Source organism: Lepus europaeus, chromosome 16 (assembly GCF_033115175.1).
Source record: "Lepus europaeus isolate LE1 chromosome 16, mLepTim1.pri, whole genome shotgun sequence".
Taxonomy (NCBI): domain Eukaryota; kingdom Metazoa; phylum Chordata; class Mammalia; order Lagomorpha; family Leporidae; genus Lepus; species Lepus europaeus.
The window spans coordinates 90,327,226-90,346,375 of NC_084842.1; the positions used below are offsets into that span (position 1 = coordinate 90,327,226).

Below are 19,150 nucleotides of genomic sequence, written 5' to 3' on the forward strand. Positions count from 1 at the left end.
CCAGCACACGTGAGCGTTCCAGCCCACCCTCAGGGGCCTTCACATAAGCAGCCTATGTTCCCCTCAAGGGTCCCTTCCCTCCTCTGACTCTGCCTTGGTACAGGCATCTAAAATCTGTCTGGCCCAAGGGGACACGACAGGGTAGCCACAAAAAAGAGGAGAAAACAAGAGAAGGTGCCAACAACCCAGGCGGCCCTGTCTCCCCCACCCCCAAGTCGAGGCTCCGAGGGCCTCAGCCGTACCCTCTGGGCCTGTTCATACCCACCCTGTCACTAACTGGCACATGCCCATCACTGTGGGAATAACGGGCCAGCCCTGGATCTAGCCTCCACAAGCAGCTGGCAGACAGATGCTGGGACAGGCCCCTCCGGAGCCAAGGGCTCAGAGATCTGCTGTACCCTGTTCCCCCCACCCAGCACAGCAGAACAGGGGCACAGCAGTACCTGAACCCTGCAGCTCCTTCCACCCTGGCGTTTCTGGAAGTGTGGGTGGTCACATACACATCTCTGTCCCTGGACAGCTCCTCCTCATCACTGCTCACCACGCAGCTGTCAGCATGGTCTTGGCGCAGCCTCCGTGCGTTCCTCCTTGGCCTCCTCCTTTCTAAGAGAGTCACATTTTCAGAGTGGAGCCTCCCTGCTCTCACCACCCCCACCACCCCATCCCGGTGCCCGCAGAGAGCCCCAGAGAAACTGCTGCCATGCCAAGTGACATCCCAGGAGGTCCTGCACAGCTCCAGATGCTGTGTTCCCACTGTCCCAGGAGACACCCACATCCCTGCGCACACGGGTCCTTGGGTGTATCAAATGTTCGGTCTCGGTACTCGGCAGCAGGTACAAGGGGACTGACGGTGCAGGTCTGACCACAGTGTTGCCACAGCAATCTTCCAGCTGGTGTTTTTCAACCTCTTCAGGATGGTCTGGCCCGACATGCAGCCCTCACCCTGCTAGTTCATTCTCCAAGCCCAGAGAAAAAGGAGATGAAACCACTCACCATCAACGATCTTTTAAAAAAAAAAAAAAAAAAAAAGGAGAAAAACAAAAGAGAAAGAAGCAATCAGTTTGAGTAAATGAGAAAATTGGAGCATTTCTTGTTTTCAATGAGCAGAGCCATCAAGCCCCTCTGCCTCCCAGCAGCTGTGAGGCCTAAGTCAGACAGTGGACACTCAGCACAGCCCCCGGGACAGGTGCTCAGCACCTGTGTGGTGAGCTCTCCTGTGCCAACGTGGCCAATGCTGGCTGCTGCCAACGACAGGGCAGTTACTAAAAGTAACTAACCAAATAAGCAGGTCATGCATGACAATAAACATGGCACACACCAAGGACTGACATCAATTCAAAAGGCTGAACAGGAACTTGCCAACCCTTCGCTGAAGGAGCATCCTTAGTCTGCCTGCTGCTCCAGCAGTTTCAGATGAGGTCACTGCAACCTTCCGGCCCAGACGGCCACTCCTGCACACCCTAACGCCTCTGCCCACTTCAGGAACGCTCTGGCCATGCCCTGCTCTGCAGGGACAGGAGGGCCCACCTTCTATTCTGACTCCCTTCCAGCAGGGATTCTGGACTTGAGCCGAGTGTCCTCAAGTGGGCATGCTCTTGCTGTTGGGATGGCAGGAGGGTAGAGGCCAATTCTGGGCACAACGGGTTTTGTGGCTGCTGGCGGACACATCGCAGGGTGTCCAGGGGTCGTCTAAGCCCCTCTGCCCAAGAGGGGAGCTGTGACAGGGTCTGCTTGAATCCAGATGAGTGAGGCGGTGGATCTCATCTCCCAGCTCCTGCCTGATGCAGACCTGGGTAGGTCAGACTGAGCCCAGTTATTCCTGGAGAGCCAGCTCTTCTGGGCTTTTCAGCACAACTCCTTCCACATGTTGAAATCCACTCACTAAATACTGGAGTAGATTTTGTTTTGTAAGCTGAACACTGATAGACTCAAATGGTCTCCTCAGCAGAGAGGTCTTTATTTTGAAGACAGGAGCATAACCCACACTGGAGCTAACCAAAGCACTCCACCCTCCTCGCCGTGGACTGCGGGGGTGACAGGGAGACCTGGGATGGACAGCCAATCCGACACCAAGACCATATTTGTAAGAGCCTGGGCTGCCACACAGTGCTGTCCGCATGAAATCTATTACAAAAAAAGGGGGAGGGGGAGGGAGAGGAGCCAGAAAGGGAAGCTCGATCTCGGGGAAAGCCCTAGATTTAGCCAGGAGCACAAGAAAATGCTACTGTGGGTGGGGACGCCCCCAGCTTCCCTGAGCTCTCACACTGCCATCGATCGCCCTGTGCAATGATGGAGCACCAGGGGCCGGTTCGAGTCCCGGCTGCTCCACTTCCAATCCAGCTCTCTGCTATAGCCTGGGAAAGCAGCAGAAGATGGCCCAAGTGCCCGAGTCCCTGCACCCATGTGGGAGACCCAGAAGAAGCTCCTGGATCCTGGCTTTGGACCAGCACAGCTCCGGCCATTGCAGCCAACTGGGGGAGTGAGCCAGCGGATGGAAGACCTCTCTCTGCCTCTAGTGTAACTCCGTCTGTGTAACTCTTTCAAAATAAATAAATCTTAAAAAAAAAAAAAAAAAAAAAAGATGGAGCACCAACTGGAAAGGGTCCAACGCCCCAGCTCCATAGCAGTTGGGTCGCCCTAGGCCCCCATGAGTCACATTCAGCCCAACTCTGGGTAGTGCCAAACTCAGAGCCAGATTTGAACCTGCGCCCATGAGGAAGTACACATGCTCCAGTCCTAAGACCCAGGAGGTTGCTAGCAGATGGCAGTGGTGCTCCCTCCACTCAGCGGCTGAACCACACCACACATCAATCTTTGGAACCCCTACAGGGGCTTCAAGCAAACTGGGAGGTACCTGCAGGCAGCACAGTGCCTGCCTGGCATGGATGGAGACAGGGTATGAGAACATCAAATGCCAGCTGAATGAATTGACAGAGGTATAATATACCTCTTCCCGGGACCTCTGATCTGGTTGTGAGCCCTTTAAAAAGGGGGTAAAGTGAACGAAATCAAAACCACAATCAACCAGTCCCCCTGGCCTGAGCAGTTTAGTTTGCACTTCGGTGAGCTGGACCAAGATCAGGAAGGAAAATGCACATACTCTACTTCACCTTCAAACTCACTTCTCAGGCTCAACTAAGAGAAACAGTGAGCCCAGGCATTCAGAGACAAGTGGAACCCCCCCCCGGGGGGGGGGGCAGCACACCTGGTAGGTTATTTGCATTTCTAAAATGAAGGCGTGAAGAGTCAAGAAGCAGATGGGTGCAATTCCAACAAGAGTCCTCTAGCCAGGACCCAGGGACCTTCAGACAACACCTGCACTGATGGCACTGCACACTGTGCACTGGAGAAAGCCACTGCCAGCTACTGCACACTCCAGACAACTCTGCTGTCCGACATCTGCAGTCATTACTATCACTTGCAGCACTGACAGGAGGGCCAGAAAGAGGGGCGCTGACAATGATGTTCCAATCTGTCTCAGGTGGCATGTACAACTGTTTCCCTAACTCTCAGATGAGGCATCCAAGCTCTCTTCACACATAATTAGGTTGGTCACTCCTTCCAGCAGTCATGGTGTGTGCTCGTGCCCTTCACCACACCCAGAGAGCAGACAGGGCCACCCCAGCCTGCCAGGATACAGCTACTGAGTGGACGCTTGCTAGTGGTAGACAGAAAGTTTACAGAGTAAACACAAATAGTGTGGCTCAACAGCACATTACAGAGACAGTCCAAAAAATGATTCCAGGAAGATTAACCCAACTATAAAAGACACAATTTGGTGAAATGTAATTTGTCCAAGGAAATACCATTTTTCAAACTTCTTCCTGAAAGACTCAGTTTTGTTCTTCTTCTGTTTTTGGGATGCAGACACAGCTTCCACCCACTGGCTCAGTCTCACTCTGTGCACAACAGTGGAGGACAAAGCCAGCAGCCTTCACGTGCTGCCTCCCAGAGTCTGCGTTAGCAGGAAGCTGGAGGCAGGAGCCAGAGGCCAGCATCAAACCCAGGCACTCTGCTACAGATCTGAACATCGAACTGCTAGCCCGGAACTCCCTTTCTTACAGTGAGCAGCCAGTCTCGTTGACACTGGCTTGCTCCCGACTCATGCAAAGTCCACCTGTTAAGCCAGGTGAGAAAGCAGAAGGATGGAGAACACAAGCAGAGATTTCAAATAAACAGCAGCTACTTATTTCAATCAGTCTTCTGACTGAAAATCACCCAAAGCAAATTCAGATACTTATCTAAACAAAGAAGTAACAAGGAAGAGCAAACTTGGTCAGAAGTCAAAGGAAAGCAACGATGAAGGAGAAAACACACAGATGATCCTCAAAAAATTCAAGTTTGTCCTTGTGCCTCATAGGGGACAGAAACCAAAGCACCACGCTGGTGAAGACCAGGCCTAAAGCGAGCCTCAGCCAACAGGAAACCCTGACACGGAGAGTGTATTTTCTGACCATTACACAATGATAAGAGGAATCAGTAACAAACAAGTCCATGTTTGGAAGTTAAGAAACACAAACTTGATAAATGTTAAATATGAAATACTGATACTAAAATGTATAGAATAGTTAAATAGAAAACATAATCTTAAATGCATTTATTGGATAAAAACAATGAAAAAAAGTTAGAAAAAGAACAGCAAAATAAACTCAAAGAGATAATCAATGAAATGGAAACAAACTTACAAGAGAAAGGTTCCACAAAGCTAAAAGTTGGTTCTTTGAAAGATCTAATAAAGGTCTGGTGATACTAATCTAAAAAGACAGAAAACACAACCAATATCAGAAATAAGGAAGACATCAAAACAAAATCCACAGAACGTAAGACAATACTATGAACAAATGTATGCCAATAAAAGCGAACATTTTAGAGGAAATCAACAAATTTCTAAAATCTGTAACTTATCAAAACTCATTAAAACTCTAAGTTAGATACCTTTACTTTAGAATTCCACCAAATATTCAAGGAGGAAATAATTTCTATCTTACAAAGTCTTCTGGAGAACAGAACAACAACAAAAAAACCCAGTGCTCTCCCCAACTCAGCCTATAAGGGGGGCTGGCGCTGAGGCACAGTGAGCAAAGCCACCACCTGTGGTGCCGGCATCCCATGTAGGTGCCAGTTCAAGTCCCAGCTGCTCCACTTCCCAGCCAGCTCTCTGTTGTGGCCTGGGAAAGCAGCAGGGGATGGCCCAAGTGCTTGGGCCCCTGTACCCACACGGGAGACCAGGAAGAAATTCCTGGCTCCTGGCTTTGGATCATTGCAGCTCTGGCCGCTGTGGCCATCTGAGGAGTGAACCAGCGGGTAGAGGCTCTCTCTCTTTGCCTCTGCCTCTCTGTAACCCTGCCTTTCAAATAAATAAATAAATATCTTTAAAAAAGTATTTAAAAAAAATATCAGAGCACCAGTTCTGAGTCGCAGTTACTCTGCTTCAGATCCAGTTTCCTGTTCATATACCTGGGAAGGCAGCAGAAGATGATCCAAATATCTGGCCTCTGGCACCTGTGGTTAGAGAACGGAACAGAGCCCCTGGCTCCTGGCTTTAGAAAGATTATCTCCCTTCTGCCTTTCAAATAAATCAGTCAATAAGCAAGTCTTTTAAAATATTCAATATGGATCCAAGATGAAAACTTGTGGCCAGCAAGAAACACAGAAGAATTCCTGCAATGTGATAAAGCGTGTAAACTTATTGGTGAAAACTCTGAAAGGATTTTCTCAGACTTAGAAGAAGATAAGAACATCCACAACTATCAGTAATTTTATATTCAGTCTGTGCAGGATTTAATCTAGTACGTTAAGGCAAGAAAATAAAAGGAAATGGAAAAGAACCGAAACTCTTTGGTTTACCTAAACATCCAAAAGACTTGCAGATTTAAGAGTTTCTAGATGAAAAAAGAAAAGTAGGTAAGATAAAATTGCATTTTCTTTATATCACTAAACAGTGAAAATGACAAGAAAATGTCACTTTAAACTAGATTTTTTTTTTTTTTAAGCAACATGGTAAAATACAAGAACTTTGCACCTAGGAATAAATCTTGTAAACAAAAGATTTGTAAAACTCAACAGGCAACTTTATGAAACACGACCAAGAAGCACACACAGAAAATCAATTCAGGCAGACTACAAACCTAAATGTGAAAGGCAAAATAGCAAAACTTTAGAATACAGGAACATCTTTTTATAATCTTGAGCAGGACAAGATTTCCTTGCATACAGATAAAAATTCAACTACATCGAGAGCTCCCATAAACACTAAAAAGACCAACCCCACATGAAACACGTAAGCAACGGCAGGCTCATATTTAGGAATTAGAATTTTTTTTTTTTTATTTGACAGAGTTAGACAGGGAGGGAGAGAGAGAGAGAGAGAGAGAGAGAGAGAGAGAGAGAGAGAAAGGTCTTCCTTTTGTTGGTTCACCCCCCTAATGGCTGCTATGGCTGGAGCTATGCAGATCTGAAGCCAGGAGCCAGGTGCTTCTCCTGGTCTCCCATGCGGGTGCAGAGCCCAAGCACTTGGGCCATCCTCCACTGCACTCCCGGGCCATAGCAGAGGGCCGGACTGGAAGAGGAGCAACTGGGACTAGAACCTGGTACCCATATGGGATGCCAGTGCCGCAGGCAGAGGATTAACCAAGTGAGCCATGGCGCCAGCCCTGAGGATTTAGAATTCTTACAGGAAAGAAAACGCAGATAACCAAATGAAAAAGTGAATAGAAAAAGAGATTTGCTATCAAAGTGGGCCAACGAGGAGATAGTCATTTCATCCGGCAGTGCCTACGTCTGAGTCCAGGCTCCACCCCAACTCCAGCTTCATGCTAATGCACACCCCGAAATAGGTGACAGCTCCAGTACTTCCCCGGGGCCCTGCTGTCCACGTCGAAGAGCAGGACTGAACTCCTGGCTCTTGGCTTGGGGCTGCCCAGCTCTGGCTGTTTGGGCATTTGCAGATAGGAGACCTCTCCCCATCTGCCTGCTATCACCCTAACCTCCCCAAAAAAGGAAAAAGGGGTTATTTTAAGGTTTATATGAAATAGTTGTGTTTAAAAAGCCGTAAAAGGGAGGCAGACATTGGACACTGTGGCACAGCAGTGTCAGCCCACCGTGGGACACCCGCCTCCCAGAGTGGAGAAGCCAGCTGAGTGCCAGCCACTCTGTGTCTGAGTCAGCTCCCAGCAGAGGTCGGCTTAAATACTGCCACTCATATGGGAGACCCGGATGGGGGTCTTGGCTCCTTGGTTCAGCCTGGCCCAGCCCCTGGCAATTATAGACTTTTGGGGAGTGAAGCAGTGGATGGAAGATCTCTCTTGCTCTTTCTCTCTCTGCCTTTCAAATAAATAAAATCTTAAAAAAAAAAAAAAAAAAAAAAAAAGCTGTAAAATACACATTGCATACTTGTATGAAATGTCACACCATAGTCCATAAATATGTACAATTGCTAATTTAAAAAAATTTAAAAAGCTGTAAAATAGTTTCTAATAAGCACTTCACAAAGGAGAGAAATAAGGGCCAGCACTGTGGTGTGGCAGACAAAGCCACCACCTGCAGCACAGGCCTCCCAAATGGGTGCGGTTTGAGTCCCGGCTGCTCCATTTCCAATCAAAAGCAGTGCAAGATGGCCCACGTGTCTGGGCCCCCTGACAACCACGTGGAAGAACTGGATGAAGCTCCTGGCTTCAGCTTGGTGCAGCCCTGGCCATTGTGGTCATCTAGGGAATGAACCAGCAGATGGAAGATCTCACTCTCTGCACCTCTGCCTTTCAAATAAATAAAAATAGTAACTAAAAAAACACACAAAAAGCATTAAATCCCATTAGTAATCAGAAAAACTTCAATTTAAGCCATAACGAGGGGGCCAGTGCCAGCATCCCATATGGGTGCCAGTTTGAGATCTGGCTGTTCCACTTCCAATCCAGCTCTCCGCTGTGGCCTGGGAGAGCAGCAGAGGATGGCCCAGGTCCTTGGGCCCCTGCACCCATGTGGGAGACCTGGGAGAAGCTCCTGGCTTCAGACCAGCGCAGCTCTGGTCATTGCGGCCAATTGGGGAGTGAACCAGCGGATGGAAGACCTCTCTCTCTGCCAACCATAATGAGATGCTGCTAAGTAACCATCAGGTTGACTTAAGTTAAAATGTGATGGTGAAGATGTGGGACAGTAAGAATCTCATGGGGCCGGCTTTGTGGCATGGCAGGCAAGCTGCCGCCTGGGACACCAGCATCCATTATGGGCGCCAGTTTGAGTCCCGGCTGCTCCACTTCCAATCCAGTTCCCTGCTAATGGCCTGGGAAAGCAGAGGACGGCCCAAGTGCATGGGCCCTGCACCCACGTGGGAGATGCAGAGGAAGCTCCTGGCTTGGGTCTGGCTCACCCCTGGCCCTTGACACCATTTGGTGAGTAAACTAGCAGATTGAAGATCTTTCTCTTTCTGCTTCTCCCTCTCTAACTCCAGCTTTCAAATAAATAAAATGAATCTTTGTTTTTTTAAACAAGAAACAAACAAAAACCCAAAACAGTAAGGATCTCAAAAACTGGCTGCAATGTAACCTGGGAAAGCTGCAGTCTCAAGGCATCTCACAGCATTGTCATTTCTCCTGTCTGGGGTTTTGGGGTCCTTTGAAGAGTGGAAAAATACACTTGTCCAAACAGTTTGTATCTGACAAGGGTTCGCTGGATGTTCTGAAAGCTGGCCACGCATGCCAGAAGGAGGAGCTGTATCTCAGAGAGAAGCAATGCTCTGGGGGTTAGGAGAGCACACTTAACATTAATGTTTCCCAGATAGTTCTCCTTAGAGAAACAGAACTTTGGACACAAGTGTCTCCTCACTATAAACAATGAACTGGCATCTGGGCTAGGAAAATGGAGGCCGGCATGAGGTAAATCCTCTGATCAGCTGACAGTGAATCCCAATACGAGAATCGGGATTCCTGGCTCCTAAGCCAGTGCTGTCTCCCTTCTACCCGACAGCCTGCCCTTGACCACCCATTCACAGCCAGGACAGCTTTCAATGCCAGTATTCTTCTCTCTGGGTCTCCCAAGGAACTCTCGCAGCTGCAGACGTCACAGAGTTCAGGCAGGTTAACTGGGAGCTCCAGGCCAGGAAGCAAGAAGGCCGCACATACAGCCCCAGTACATACAGTCATGAAAACCACCAGGGGGTCCAAGGGGAAAGGATGCTGCTGGCCTGTCACCCAACGACGCCAGTCATCAGAATCCCGGCTATCTCCCTAGCGCCGGGGGGAGAGAGGGCCAGGGACAGAGTACTCCGTACAAAAGGACCCGCCTCACACCCCAGCATTGATCAGCACCTAGCCTGCAGGCTTCAGGCGGGTACCACGCTGGGCTCCTCTGTGGACCACAGGGACCAGAGGCAGGTCGTACGTATGTATGCGCCTCTGAAAACACACTAACGCGGGTACTGCAGGGGCCACTCCCCACTAAACCCACTCCACTTAGCAGACAGTTCAAGCCAATCCCCAGAGAAACACAGTTCCTAATTGGGAGCAAACGTTGCTCTGAGAATTCTTTGTCCACGCTCTTGTCAGATGCTAGGGGTGGTGTAACTGCTGGGAGTAAGGAATAATGACAAAAAGACAACCCAGTGGTTTCCAACCAAGACCAGAGTCTAATCTGTCACCTTTTTCTCCTTGAATTCGTCTTAAAAGTTCTCGGCCCAGTCCTACCCTGCAGCCCCGAGCACAGTGCCTACAGCTTGTCCCTGTTCCGACAGCCCAGCACTAGGTAGACAGAAGAAGCCCAAGGGGAAGACGCAGTTCTCAGCACGCACCTGCCGCCCGCTGGCCCAGCCGGTCAGACACGCCACCCCCTCCACTCCGCCAGCTGAGGTCTTGCACACAAGCCTGCCCTTAGGATGCTGGGCACTGAGCTGACCAGCTTCCCAGACTCGCACACAGGTGTGTGTACCCCCGCCGTGGAGCAGGCCTATCACAACTACCAACGTCCCCTGAGCAGACTAGGACTTGCTGCTTGCCCGCTGCACAGGGCACACCCAGCTTCCTGGACTCTATCCTTCCTAGAGGCACAAAGAACCCAAGGCAGCAGGCAGGCATGAAGGTCACCTGCATCTCCTGGGGCCATGCTAACCGGCAGTTGCTTCTGGAACCAGATTTCCACAGGCAGGGCTAAGCGGGAGGGCACACACTCACACTGGGTGCCACCTGAGGTGCCAGGCACTCAAATACAGGACGTCTCTTAGTCCTCGTAACAGACTGCACCCACTGCTCAGGGAGGGGAGTGAGGCTAGCGGCACGCCCTCGGCAGCGCAGCCGATATGAACTGTACAATCAGACCAAGCCTCCCAGGCCCTCGTGGGCCAGCTGTGCACAGGTCACAACGATCTACCCCAGGGACAGCACAGTCACAACAAATGATTTCCTTGCAAACTTTCCCATTTGGGTTCCGGTCACTGCATGAGCTCCTTTAGCACAAGCACCTGTAACGTGTCACAGACGCGGGCGCCAGCTAGGGACGGATACTCCGAAGCAGCAGTTCTCACACTCCAACACTTACCACCACGGAGTCATTGTGAGTCAGGTCCACCACCACGGGCTCTAAAGATTCACAGGTGAGGTCCACGATCTCATCTCCAGCTTCAAAATAAAGCAGGCCAACAAATATTAGGAGGAAGGCAAGGGTGTATTCCTCTAAGCTTTACTAAACAAACGTAGTTACTGGCTTCTATCAAACTAAAAACATCCTGACGCACACACAGCAGAGCATCAAGACCAATCCATTTTTCAGGAGTGACCGCCAACACATAGCTATCCTTCCAGAATTCTACCACCAGGGTGTGTGTGTGTGTGTGTGTGGTGTGCAGGCATACTCCCCTCCACACAGTTATGCCTATACCGACCTGCCCCTACACACGGGAGAAGGCACTAGGCATGCTCACCTCAGGGCCTTTCTTGTGGGATAGACCAGCCTGAAACCTCTGGGAGAAGCACCCCGCTCAGACCAAAGATCTGAAGTCATGCTCACCACAACACCTCCAGCAGTGACTCTGCGGAGGGCACTTTAATCTCCAGTTCTCTACCCAGCCCCTCCCAACTGGGACAGAGAACCACAGTAATATCACCCTGCAGGACCCCAATGTGTCGGATGTGCTGAGCCTGCTCTGTAGCTTGCCTCCTGAACTCTCGGGTATACTACGAGCACAGTGGGAAGGACATGAACCAAATAGTCATGGCAGTCGTGTCTGGTAGGAGGGAATGAAGAGCAAAGATCACTTCCTTCACATAAACCAAAAACGTTATTTGCAACCATTTTTGTTTCTGGTTACTATTCACATTCAAAAGCATGAAGTTGGGGCCGGCATCACAGCTTAGCAGGTAAAACCGCGGCCTCCAATGCTGGCATCCCATATGGGCACTGGTTCAGGTCCCAGCTGCACCACTTCCAATCCTGCTCCTTGTTAATGGCCTGGGAAAGCAGCACAAGATGACCCAAGTGTTTGGGTCCCTGACACCCATGTGGGAGAACCAGATGAAGCTCCTGGCTTCAACCTGGCCCAGTACTGGCTGTTGCAGCCAGCTGGGGAAGTGTACCAGCAAACAGAAAATCTCACTCTCTCCTCCTGCCCGTAACTCTTTTAAAATAAATAAATACTAAAAACAAACAATAAAACTAGAAAAAAACTAGAAAACTAGAAAGAAGTTAAACACATTAGAAACAGTACTGGTCTAATACTTGTTTGAGGATGTGACTTGTAAAGCATTTAACATAGTCTAACATGTTTCTGTCTTGTATCCAAAGGCTTCACAAAGGGATGGCATGCCATATTGGAATGTCTGGTTCAGTTCCTGGCTCTGCTCCCAATTCCAGCTTTGACCAATACAGACCCTGGGAGGCAGCAGGTGATGGCTCAAGTGGCTGGATCCCTGCCATCCACATGGGAGCCTGGAATGAGTTCCTGGTTCCTGCCTCTTCAATGAAGGTATCTGGAGTGTGAACCAGGGGATGGGAGCTTTCTCCATCTGTCTTTCTCCCTCAAATAATTTTTAATAAAATTTAACAAAAAACTTCAAAAGAATAACCATCACAATATATCAGATGCCCAAGATGACCTTTGTAAAACAGTTTGTTTATTTGAGGAGGAGGGGAAAGGGAGAAGAGGTGGGTGGGAAATGGAGAGAAGGACCACGAACATGCCTCGATCCGCTGGTTCACTCTCTGAATGCCCTCAGTGGCCAGGATGTGGGTGGCACGAACTCAATTATCTGGGCCATCACCACTGCCTCCCAGTTTCTTAGCAGAAAGCTAGGGTCAGGAGCCAGGGCTGGGTATCAAAGCCCAGGCATGGGGCCAGCGCTGTGGCGTAGAGGGTAAAGCTGCCGCCTGTAGTGCCAGCATCCCATATGGGCACCAGTTCAAGACCCGGCTGTCCACTTCTGATCCAGCTCTCTTCTGTGGCCTGGGAAAGCAGTGGAGATGGCCCAAGTCCTTGGGTCCCTGTACCCATGTGGGAGACCCGGAACAAGCTCCAGGCTCCTGGCTTCGGATCAGCGCAGCTCCGGCCGTTGCTGTGACTTTCAAGTAAAATAAATAAATCTTAAAAAGGCTTTTTTTTTTTTTTTTTTGGACAGGCAGAGTTAGACAGTGAGAGAGAGAGGGAGACAGCGAGAAAGGTCTTCCTTTGCTGTTGGTTCACTCCCCAGATGGCCACCACGACTGGAGCTATGCTCAACCAAAGCCAGGAACCAGGTGCTTCTCCTGGTCTCCCAAGCGGGTGCAGGGCCCAAGCACTTGGGCCATCCTCCACTGCCTTCCCGGCCACAGCAGAGAGCTGAACTGGAAGTGGGGCAACCGGGACAGACTCCGGCGCCCCAACCGGGACTAGAACCCGCGGTGCTGGCGCCGCAGGCAGAGGATTAGCCTAGTGAGCCGCGGTGCCGGCCATGATATGGGACATGGTGTCTTAATCAGCATCCTAACCTCTAGGCTAAATGCCCACCCAGGACCTGATCCACTGTGATTTAATGAACCATTCTTCCCAGTACACAGTTCTTGACTTGAACATGAAGCCCTGCTCACTGGGCTGAGAGTGGTGATAGGATGACAAGAGGCATTCTGGAAAGCAGGTGGACTCTCCCTGGATCTGAGTTTCCAAGTCCTCCAAGATATCACTCGTGTGCTCAGTGTCCAGCTAAAGACAGCGGGCCAGGCTCCTGGCCTCTCGGCAAAAGAGTGAAGGTTTGAGGAAGTCCTGTTGTAACTGACACAGAGACCACGTCCCTGAGAGGGCAGAAGGGAGAAGCCCAGCCGGGCCCACACAAGCCCACGCAGGCAGCTGTTTGCCTTCTTGGGCCTTTCTGAAATGAAAACCAGCAGAGCCTACAGCTCCTCACTACCAAGGGCTGGCTGCACAAAGCTTCCAGCTATGAACGGTGGGAGAACCTGGGATCATCTTCCAGAGACCCTGGTATGGGAGCAGCGTCTACAGCTGGCAGCCACAGTGCTGGCCCCTGACCAGCTCCAGACGTGAGCTTCCCCACCGCACTACTCAGCCTCTCCGCAGGCAGTGTTCCCTGGCGATCTTACCAGTTTCCACAAGCTCTATGGGTTCTGCTTCCAAGGAGATCTCGGGGGTAGAAGCTGCTTCCCGAGTTCGCTTCTGGGCTTGTCTAGAATTTACTGTGCCACCACGACGCTTCCTCTGCAAGTATCAAGGGGGAGAAGTCACATGAGCCCCAGACTGACAAGGCTCGAGGACGAGGAACAAGAAGGTCAACAGAGAAATGGCTCAACTCATAAACAACAGCGAGCAAATCTGAGGTTGGGGGTCTTCAAAACCTGAGATTCTAGGGGTGGGTGTTTAGTATACAATACAGGGCCGGCGCCGCGGCTCACTAGGCTAATCCTCCGCCTTGCGGCGCCAGCACACCAGGTTCTAGTCCCGGTCGGGGCACCGATCCTGTCCCGGTTGCCCCTCTTCCAGGCCAGCTCTCTGCTGTGGCCCGGGAGTGCAGTGGAGGATGGCCCAAGTGCTTGGGCCCTGCATCCCATGGGAGACCAGGATAAGCACCTGGTTCCTGCCATTGGATCAGCACGGTGCGTTGGCTGCAGCGCACCGGCCGCAGCGGCCATTGGAGGGTGAACCAACGGCGAAGGAAGACCTTTCTCTCTGTCTCTCTCTCTCACTGTCCACTCTGCCTGTTCAAAAAAAAAGTTTAAAAAAAAAAAGTTAAAACAATACAGGATACAATCAATAGGACTATCCCACACCGATGTACCTGGGTTTTTTGTTTCTTTTTTAAAAAATTTTTATTTATTTGAGAGACAGAGTTACAGACAGAGAGGGAGAGATAGAGAGAGAATCTTTCATCTGCTGATTCATTCCACAAATGGCCACAACAATTGCATTTTTGGGACCGGCACTGTGGCATAGTGGGTAAAGCCACCACTTGTGGTCCCAGCATCCCATATGGGTGCCAGTTTGAGTCTCAGCTGCTCTACTTCCAATGCAGCTCTCTGCTATGGCCTGAGGAAGCAGAAGATGGCCCAAGTGCTTGAGCTCCTGCACCAGAGTGGGAGACCTAGAAGAATCAGAGGCAGAGAGAGGCCTTCCATCGCGCAGGATCCCCATCATTCACTCCAGGCAACACCTGCTCAGCCTCACCCTGCCAACCACTTTCCTCCTGACAGCGCTCACAGCACCTCTGGAAAATGGAGTGAGAACACCTGCTCAGCCTCACCCTGCCAACCACTCTCCTCCTGACAGCGCGCACAGCATCTCTGGAAAATGGAGTGAGAACACCTGCTCAGCGTCACCCTGCCAACCACTCTCCTCCTGACAGCGCTCACAGCACCTCTGGAAAATGGAGCGAGAACACCTGCTCAGCCTCACCCTGCCAACCACTCTCCTCCTGACAGCGCTCACAGCACCTCTGGAAAATGGAGCGAGAACACCTGCTCAGCCTCACCCTGCCAACCACTCTCCTCCTGACAGCGCGCACAGCACCTCTGGAAAATGGAGTGAGAACACCTGCTCAGCCTCACCCTGCCAACCACTCTCCTCCTGACAGCGCGCACAGCACCTCTGGAAAATGGAACGAGAACACCTGCTCAGCCTCACCCTGCCAACCACTCTCCTCCTGACAGCGCGCACAGCACCTCTGGAAAATGGAGTGAGAACACCTGCTCAGCCTCACCCTGCCAACCACTCTCCTCCTGACAGCGCGCACAGCACCTCTGGAAAATGGAGTGAGAACACCTGCTCAGCCTCACCCTGCCAACCACTCTCCTCCTGACAGCGCGCACAGCACCTCTGGAAAATGGAGTGAGAACACCTGCTCAGCCTCACCCTGCCAACCACTCTCCTCCTGACAGCGCGCACAGCACCTCTGGAAAATGGAGTGAGAACACCTGCTCAGCCTCACCCTGCCAACCACTCTCCTCCTGACAGCGCGCACAGCACCTCTGGAAAATGGAGTGAGAACACCTGCTCAGCCTCACCCTGCCAACCACTCTCCTCCTGACAGCGCGCACAGCACCTCTGGAAAATGGAGTGAGAACACCTGCTCAGCCTCACCCTGCCAACCACTCTCCTCCTGACAGCGCGCACAGCACCTCTGGAAAATGGAGTGAGAACACCTGCTCAGCCTCACCCTGCCAACCACTCTCCTCCTGACAGCGCGCACAGCACCTCTGGAAAATGGAGTGAGAACACCTGCTCAGCCTCACCCTGCCAACCACTCTCCTCCTGACAGCGCTCACAGCACCTCTGGAAAATGGAGTGAGAACACCTGCTCAGCCTCACCCTGCCAACCACTCTCCTCCTGACAGCGCTCACAGCACCTCTGGAAAATGGAGTGAGAACACCTGCTCAGCCTCACCCTGCCAACCACTCTCCTCCTGACAGCGCGCACAGCACCTCTGGAAAATGGAGTGAGAACACCTGCTCAGCCTCACCCTGCCAACCACTCTCCTCCTGACAGCGCGCACAGCACCTCTGGAAAATGGAGTGAGAACACCTGCTCAGCCTCACCCTGCCAACCACTCTCCTCCTGACAGCGCTCACAGCACCTCTGGAAAATGGAGTGAGAACACCTGCTCAGCCTCACCCTGCCAACCACTCTCCTCCTGACAGCGCTCACAGCACCTCTGGAAAATGGAGTGAGAACACCTGCTCAGCCTCACCCTGCCAACCACTCTCCTCCTGACAGCGCGCACAGCACCTCTGGAAAATGGAGTGAGAACACCTGCTCAGTGTCACCCTGCCAACCACTCTTCTCCTGACAGCGCTCACAGCACCTCTGGAAAATGGAACGAGAACCTGACTGTTTCACATCGTCAGCCGATCTGGAATGCAGAAACTCAAACAGCTGTTCTGAATCCAGACGATACGAACACCGTGAACAGGGGGCTTTGTCAGTAAAATGGGGCTGGGGGACCTCTAGGCAATCTTCTCTAGAGCTCGAGGCTCCAAGTGACGAGTGGGTTACACCAAGCCACAGCTACCTCTGAGGCGTGACTACAGCTCTAAACAATAGTTATAAAGAAGTTAACTTTAGTCACCAAAAGTGAGAAAACTCACCACAGCTTATTACCATTATACATACATTGAACCAAAACCAAAAACTGCACAGACACACATCATAGCAGGGAAAACTGGCTTGTATATGATTTAAAAACTAAAAAGAATGAATCCTTCACAACACTGACAACAGCACAGATGGTGTGAGATTCCAAAGCCGATGGCACTCCTTCTCTCTCTGGGGCACCACCCGTGACATCTGGGATCCAGTCGGAGAAGCACTGTGCACTACAAGGATGCTTGCACTCTCTCCAAGAAGTAGCCATACTCAGAAGTACTTTACAGAATGTCCTTTAATGTGCTACATAGAATAAGGAGGTCGCTTAGCCCGGAAAATAAAACTCACAAGCTGCAGAGACTTACCGTGCTCATTGTGCTCAGAAAGGGACTGGTCTGTGTGGCGGCTTGCCAGGAAGGTGAATGTTCTCAACCACTCACGCCACCTGCACACACATCCTTGGGTTTGCAGAAGAACTTGGATCCAAGTAGCTTTCCAGTATCAAGTCCTGAAAAACAAAGGTATTAACTGGACAAATGTTGCTACCTTATTACTGGTGATAAAATTCAATTCAATAATTTACCAGTCCTTTCTGTCACTTGGACGCTTTGCTGAATATTTTGTGTAGTTATATCCTTAATCCTGTATTAATCTTTTTTTTTTTTTTTTTTTAAGATTTATTTATTTGAAAGCCAGAGTTACAGAGAGGCAGAGGCAGAGACAGAGAGAAGGCTCCCATTCACTAGTTCATTCCCCAAATGGCCACAATGGCCGGAGCTGTGCAGATACAAAGGTCTCTCACATGGGTGCAGGGGCCCAAGCAGAGAGCCATAGCAGAGGGCTGGATATGAAGTAGAGCAGCCAGGTCTCAAACCAGCGCCCATATGGGATGCCAGCACCGCAAGACTGCAGGCTACGCCACAATGTAGCCCACATGTTAATCTTTTTTTTTTTTTTTTTTTTTAATTTATTTGAAAGTCAGAGTTACACAGAGAGAGGAGAGGCAGAGAGAGGTCTTCCATCCACTGGATCACTCCCCAGATGACCACAATGGCTGGAACTGTGCAGATCTAAAGCAGCTACCCGGTCTCCCATGCAGGTGTAGGGGCCCAAGGACTCTGCTTTCCCAGGCCATAGCAGAGAGCTCAATCAGAAGTGGAGCAGCTAGAACTAAAACCAGTGCCCCTGTGGGATGCTGGCACTGTAGGTGGTGGCTCTACCCACTACACCACAGTGCCTACCCCCCTATATTAATCTTAAAAAGAATCCTTGTCGGGGCCAATGCTATGGCATAGTGGGCATTATGGGCCCTGGTCTGATTCTCTGCTGCTCCACTTCTGATCCAGCTCCCTGTTAATGTGCCTGGGAAAGCAGCAGAAAACGCCAAGTGTTTGGGTTCCTGGACCCACATGAGAGTCTCAGAAGAAGCTCCTGGTTCCTGGTTTTGGTCTGGCCCAGCTCCGTCTGTTGTGGTCATGTGGGGAGTGAACCAGCGATGGAAGATCTGTCTCTCTCTCTGTAATTCAAATAAATCTTCTCTCTCTCAGACACACACACAGCCTAAATCCCTCAGAATTTCTTTAAAAATAATTTTTGTTTGTTTATTTGAAAGGCAGAGTTAAGATAGAAAGCACACAGAGGTCTTTCACTTGCTGGGTCATTCCCCAAACCATCACAATCGCGGGTGGGCCAGGCCACCCTACCCAGGTCTCACATGGGTGGCAGAGACCCAGTTACTTGAGCCCTTCTCAGGGTGTCATTAGCACACAGGAGCTTCTTCTAGGTCTCCCAGGGGGTGCCAGGGACCCAAGCACTCAGGCATCTTCAGCTGCTTTTCCCTAGGCCATCAGAACGGAGCTGGATCAAAAGTGGAGCAGCTGGGACTCAAACCTGTGCCTACACAGGCTGCTGGCATTTGCAGGAAGTACCCCATAATGCCAGCCTTCAGCCTTCTGAAATGGAGCCCTGAAGCCCGGAACAGCAATAACCCCCTCTCTTAGAACTCGAGAAAAACACAGGCCTCCTGTTAACACAAATCAGAGTGCGCTGTAGGTGCCTGCAGTTACACAGCTGACCACATACACCCTCTAGCCTTGCACAGCCACTTGATCTCTGTGCCTCAACGTCTGCACTGCACCTCAGAGCTGCTGCAACAATGACAGGGCATGAAGGTGCCAAGTATGGCTCCGAGCACCCCGAGACAACTTCATCAGCTTCTTAACTCGGTAACTGTCCACAGCGCAGAGTCTAGGCTGGACACTTCTCCAGTGGCTAGAATACCATCGTCCCTCAGTATCTGTGGGGTACTGATTTCAGAACCCCCTGCAGATATCAAACCCCATGTGTGCTCAAGTTTGTTATGTAAAATAATACAGTATTTACAGATAACCTATACATATCCTCCCATGTATTTATAACATCTAAACACAAATGCCACGTAAGTATATGTTATGTTGTCTTATTTAGGACAAGAAAAAAAGTCTATACATTTTTTTTTAAGATTTATTTATTTGAAAGAGTTACAGAGAGAGGTCTTCCATCTGCTGGTTCACTCCCCAGATGGCCACAACGGCCGGAGCTGCGCTGATCCGAAGCCAGGAGCCTGG

The 19,150-nt window shown here is 50.6% G+C and overlaps 1 protein-coding gene across 3 annotated transcripts in view; it reads right to left on the bottom strand.

Moving 5' to 3' along the window:
• Positions 1 to 19,150, bottom strand: part of LOC133774848 (E3 ubiquitin-protein ligase RNF4) — a 222,394-nt gene that overhangs the window by 188,823 nt on the left and 14,421 nt on the right. For 2 of the 3 annotated variants that reach the window (XM_062212773.1, XM_062212771.1), the window contains exons 2-4: positions 16,910 to 17,052; positions 13,552 to 13,666; positions 10,525 to 10,604 (exon numbers count right to left, since the gene is read on the bottom strand). In XM_062212773.1, coding sequence (XP_062068757.1) covers positions 10,525 to 10,604; positions 13,552 to 13,666; positions 16,910 to 16,918 — 204 coding nt within the window. In that variant the 5' untranslated portion in view covers positions 16,919 to 17,052. Of the gene's footprint in view, positions 1 to 443; positions 604 to 993; positions 1,004 to 10,524; positions 10,605 to 13,551; positions 13,667 to 16,909; positions 17,053 to 19,150 lie in introns of all 3 variants that reach the window. The other variant, XM_062212775.1, reaches the window with a different exon arrangement.